At 36.1% G+C, this 5,857-nt stretch overlaps 1 protein-coding gene across 2 annotated transcripts; it reads right to left on the reverse strand.

Moving 5' to 3' along the window:
• Nucleotides 1–245: 245 nt before the first annotated feature.
• Nucleotides 246–5,372, reverse strand: LOC147386441 (protein FAR1-RELATED SEQUENCE 5-like). 2 transcript variants are annotated; one of them, XM_086424468.1, is made up of 4 exons: nt 2,914–5,372; nt 2,710–2,814; nt 2,292–2,432; nt 246–644 (listed from the first exon to the last, which is right to left on the reverse strand). In XM_086424468.1, exon 1 carries the CDS (start codon nt 5,219–5,221, stop codon nt 3,962–3,964), a length of 1,260 nt encoding a protein of 419 aa, XP_086280594.1. In that variant the 5' UTR covers nt 5,222–5,372; the 3' UTR covers nt 246–644; nt 2,292–2,432; nt 2,710–2,814; nt 2,914–3,961. The 2 variants fall into 2 exon arrangements, with proteins under 2 accessions (XP_086280594.1, XP_086280595.1); XM_086424469.1 differs by having other exon boundaries at nt 2,292–2,438.
• Nucleotides 5,373–5,857: the final 485 nt, after the last annotated feature.

Consider the following 5,857-nt stretch of genomic DNA (forward strand, 5'->3'; position numbering starts at 1 on the left):
TTTCGAGTCTAGAATATAATCTGTTGAGGTGCTGATATTCATTGTTTAATTTGAATCTTGTAGGAGTTGTATAAGGTGGTAACACTGTATTTGGTACAGGGAACAACATATTAGATTGATATTGATATCAAGTAAGAACTTCAAATCCTAAATAAACCCAACAACAATCACAAACCAATTTCTTCATTTAAGCTCATAATATAGGCATTACCACCATGGACACTAAAATTGTAAACAAACCCATCATCAACTAAGAAAATCCATTGAAGCTACAGTTACAAACAAAATGCTCAAACACGCACACTCCAAATGCCAGATTTCAAAATTTACATAAAGTATCACTCTGAGTTATCTTGCTAAATTAACATATTTTAGAATTTTCTTGTGCTTGTAGCATCTTTGAGTCATCATCTACTCTTGCCACAGCACCACCAACACCCAATCCTTTTGCCAGAGCATCGCCAACACCCAACAGAACAGCAAAACAACACTCACTGAACAGAACAACAGCACCCTTGTGCATCAGCATCAGCATCAGCACCATCACCAAGTAGTTCCTTAATAATATTTGTTCAGTGGAGTTGTTATAATCTGACTCACGTGAACTACTTATGATCAGCATTCCAAACTGCTTCAGAGACTTTCTACAATAATACAATACAACCCATGTAAAATACAAGAATTCATAAGTAATTGGCAATATAACTTCTGTAATAAATTATCTGACGTACTATATCTACACAAACATGAGCAAGATCAAATAATTAATGGTGGATCTCACGCTTGGTTTATAGAGAATCTCCTAAAATACATATTAAATATTCTCACAATCACAAAAGATATGAAAAAAGGTATATAAATATGGGAGGGGTTCGACGGAATGTTTCCCAAATATTCCAAATAAAGTCTTCTTTCTGTCTATTATGATCCCCTTAACTTATTTCAGTCAATTCATTCCTAACCCACGTCTCCTCTCAGCATGTAATCAAACATGGTAAACCATACCCACTTCAATGAGCGAGGTGTGTGGAACCCCAAGAGCTACTGCTGGATGCTGGCTATTCTGCCTCAAGAACCCATACACAATGTCAATTGCAAACTTCTTGACCAATGATGATGTATCTTTCGCAACTACACAAGTATGGCCCATCATGTAAGCCACTCCAACTTCCCTCGACTCAACTAGTTCATTCACCTCCTCACACACTCCCACACCATGGAATCCAACATTCTTATGCTGATTCACAGCCAATACCCCATCAACCATTTGACCCAATGGAGTTCCAACCACGGCCATCTCTCCTCCTTTGACCCCACATCCACTACCCTCATCAAATTGATGCTGCAAGAATTCTTCCACCTTTGCAATCAATTGGTTCTCAAATTCATAGATGTTTCTCCTTGCATCCTTATACCCGTACCGAATTACACATGTAAGACTAGTGATCCCAATATATGGGTCTCAATAGTTGTTCCAATTTGTATAAACTATAGTCTCAAGTTTTCAAACAGCTTTAGAAGGTTTAAATGCAAAATAAGTGTTTAAATGCAATGTCAGAATGTTTCCCAAATATTCCAAATAATGTCTTCTTTCTGTCTATTATGATCCCCTTAACTTATTTCAGTCAGTTCATTCCTAACCCACGTCTCCTCTCAGCATGTAATCAAACATGGAAAACCATACCCACTTCAATGAGCGAGGTGTGTGGAACCCCAAGAGCTACTGCTGGATGCTGGCTATTCTGCCAAGAACCCATACACAATGTCAATTGCAAACTTCTTGACCAATGATGATGTATCTTTCGCAACTACACAAGTATGGCCCATCATGTAAGCCACTCCAACTTCCCTCGACTCAACTAGTTCATTCACCTCCTCACACACTCCCACACCATGGAATCCAACATACTTATGCTGATTCACAGCCAATACCCCATCAACCATCTGACCCAATGGAGTTCCAACCACGGCCATCTCTCCTCCTTTGACCCCACATCCACTACCCTCATCAAATTGATGCTGCAAGAATTCTTCCACCTTTGCAATCAATTGGTTCTCAAATTCATAGATGTCTCTCCTTGCATCCTTATACCCGTACCGAATTACACATCTAAGACTAGTGATCCCAATGTATGTGTCTCAATAGTTGTTCCAATTTGTATAAAACTATTGTCTCAAGTTTTCAAACAGCTTTAGAAGGTTTAAATGCAAAATAAGTGTTTAAATGCAAAATAGAAGGAAAAAAAAAACTTGAAATCAGAAAAATGAACATGTAATTAACCAACTTATACCTTTTGATTGCTTCTGTAGTGCCATTTGAACCAGACAAATAAGCTTTTAGTGCCCATCTCTGTATCCAACAAAATTTCTGCTATATTTCTTCCTCCAGACTTATTAGCAGTTGCAGTTATGTTCTCAGCATCATTAACTTTCTGTATCTTGCAAAAAAAAACCCTTGCATTAGTTAGTTTAATAGCCATAAAAGTTAACTTCAGAAGATGGGTCTAGAGAAGTACCCAAGTTGCCTTATTTGAGACTCAAAATTTGAAGATTTAGCTCTTACCAAGAAAAAAAAGAATTTTGCTTGATTTTAAAGTTAAACAGCAATGTAAAAAAAATCTGACAGTGGTTTATGTATAAAAGAAATTCCTCTACTTCTAAATCTTTCTCATCGGAGTATAATGAAGGATTTATGTATTAAGGAAGCACCTTAAACAAAAAAATCTTGATCCATGCTCAACACTTTAATAGAACCTTCTTATTCAGTTGGTTGTTGTAATTCATCCGTCCATGCATGATGTTCCCCTACATCACCTGAAAAAAGAAAAAAAACAAGCATGTGATGTTCAACTCAAATTATAATTAACATCCCACTAAATTTATAATTCATACGATAAACATGAAATTACTTACCTTAGGTAGATCCAATCTTCTTTTTATTAGGATTTTCAGGACAAATTCGTTTGTCATGGCCGAACTTTAGACATAATGCACATTTCCTTTTTTTCTTTTGTTGGGCCAATTCAATACTGCTCTTCAATCTACCAGGATTGAGAATCTTTTCTTTTCCCTTTTCATCTTTCTTCCTACCCTTCGTTTGAGAGATATTGGGATCCAAAAGTAACACTTGGGACAATTGAGCTTCATTATTCGTAGACTTTCCACCTGAATCAATTGTAGGATTTGACATTACATGAGGTGCAAGTTCACTAAGTTTTTTATACATTTCATCGTAATTATCCCGTAATAATTTGAATCCTTCGATTGAAGATGCGGCCATACATGCTAATTTAGTACCGTATTGACACAGATATTCCAGTCTCATTGGTTCAGACTGTTCTTTCTCATCACCCATTGTAAGTGAATCCTTCACTCTGAAAGTGCGATTAGCTTCTTTCGTCCATCTTTCCAAAATAAAATGAGATGGTATAAAATCAATGTCATAACGAAGAAAAACTTTTAGAAAATGTCGACAAAGTATTCCCATAAATTCAAATTTCTTGCATTGGCATGTACCCTTGTATGTTTCCAAATTAAACTCAACCACAAACTTCTCGGGCACACCGAACTTAGTTTTCACAATATGCAATCGATATCCATTATCCATTACTCGTTCTTCTTCAATTTTATAATTTATCACATTCACCCATTCATTACTAAATTTTTCAAACAAATTCCTAGTGTACACATTTGCCGCATTCTTCATAAGTAATTCATTATCTTTGACACATCGAAATCTGTGTTCTGAATGAAAATCTTCTTTCCTTTCATCATTTATATTCTTCTTCAAAGCTTGGTCATGCTTAATAACAAATTCTTTGAGATTTGATCTTGAAGTAACAAATCCGTCAAAAAAATAATTAGTACTTTCACTACGACCCGTAGTATTCATACCAGCAAAAAAAATATTTCGATTATAAACAGGTACCCACGACTCCCGTATTTGAAACAACTGTTGTAGCTATTCATTCTGTTCCAAACCATTTTCCTCTATCACAATCTTCCACCCCTTCTCAAAATCCTCCTCAGTGTATGTCGACCAAATACACTTTTGTATTTTATTCTTGAATTCAAAATTCTTAAAATATACATGTGGTAACTTCTCGGCGAACTTCTTCTCAATGTGCCATATACAAAGACGATGACGTGTGTTTGGAAAATTTTTGGCAATCGCATTCCTCATTGCCAAATCTTGATCGGTGATTATTGATTTTGGATGTCGTCCTCCCATTGCTTCTAGCCAGGTCTCAAACAACCATATGAAGGTCACCTCAGTTTCATCTTGTAGAAGTGCACCCCCAAATTGTATAGACTGCCAGTGGTGGTTCACTCCAGTAAAAGGGGCGAATGGCATATCATACTTGTTTGTACGATAAGTTGTATCGAATGTCACCACATCCCCAAAAGATTGATATGCCATTCGTGACCTAGCATCAACCCAAAAAAAATTAGTTGCCCTCCCATCGTCATCACACTGTATTGCATAAAAAAATTGTGGGTTTTCAAGTTGTTTCCGTTTGAAGTACATGAGCACTGACTGTGCATCTCCCCCTTCTAACTGCTTGTGTCTAACATTTCTCAAATGATTGTAACAATCTCTATTATCGAAACCAATCGTATCACCACCAAGGATTGCTGAAACTTTACCAACTGATAGATTTTCTCTTTGAAATGCTTCAACTAAATTTTTAGCTGCTTTTGGCATGTTTCTATTTGACCTCATACTCATTCTCCTCCCTGGTGTAACTACCTTGTGATTATGGTTGTCTTTGAAAACCGTCACTTTCCATCGGGTAGTATATACATCATGTATAATTCGCATTGCCGCCTGACATCCACATTTAATAGTTGAAGTACTTCTACTTATCTTTTTCACAATTTCGTTTTCGATTGTTGTCTTAGTTTTTTCCATCTTTGATGTGTATTTACCTTGATGAGAACAAACAAATGTCATCCCGGTCACCTCATTTGAACCCCTTCGTGACTTCGAAGTATCTCGAATACGAATCCAAAATCCATTTCGACGTCTGTAATCTTCATAATATTTTTGAGCTTCCAAATTAAAATAAAAAATCATCCCTACATACGGTGCTAAAATTTCAATGTCTTTGTTTGGGCTCTGACATTCAATATCCTTATCCCCATCTACTTCCATTGTTGAAGATCCCACAATATCATCAATAGGCACGTCACCCAAATTTTCAACACCGATAGCATCCATGATGGATTTCTACAACTGCTAAGAGACGAAGACTTGTATTTTCAAATTCAGAAATGCTAGAAATATGAAGATTTTCAATATACAACATCAACAATTCCATCTCAAAACACCTTTATCCATATTCTACTCATAGAACCCATCTAAAATCCTATGTTATTGGAGACACCCCATTTTTGCATCCGCCTGATTAATCAACTCGTCAATCCGATCGCAATGATTCCCAATGATGGATGTGTATTCCATTGCTTTATTTTGTTACCAGATGTGTTTCAGAAATCCGGATGAGGTATCTCGAACTGACAAAACCTTAGAAATCATGCTACGCTAGGAAAATACGACCCCAGAAACATAGAAATCATCATCTTTCAGACAAAAAGAAGCTTTACGATAAAAATCACTAAAAAATTACCAAATTACCAAAATACCCCTAACATCAAAACAACCCTAGAGCCTACGTTACGCTTAGGAAAACTCTCTCAAACACATAAAATAACAAATCGAAACTAAATAAATCATTTCACCAATTTTAAAAGAATTCGACAAAATTACGAAAATGCCCCTCATAAAGTTCACAATCATTTCATATACAAATTTTCATAAATGACACAAACCAACATTCTCATTGAATTTCTTTGG

This window comes from Akebia trifoliata, chromosome 14 (assembly GCF_017979445.1).
Source record: "Akebia trifoliata isolate Shusen 1 chromosome 14, ASM1797944v1, whole genome shotgun sequence".
Classification (NCBI taxonomy): domain Eukaryota; kingdom Viridiplantae; phylum Streptophyta; class Magnoliopsida; order Ranunculales; family Lardizabalaceae; genus Akebia; species Akebia trifoliata.

Excerpts from the sequence above, each read along its gene's own strand:
- LOC147386441 (XM_086424468.1), bottom strand. The coding sequence starts at position 5,221 with ATGGATGCTATCGGTGTTGAAAATTTGGGTGACGTGCCTATTGATGAT.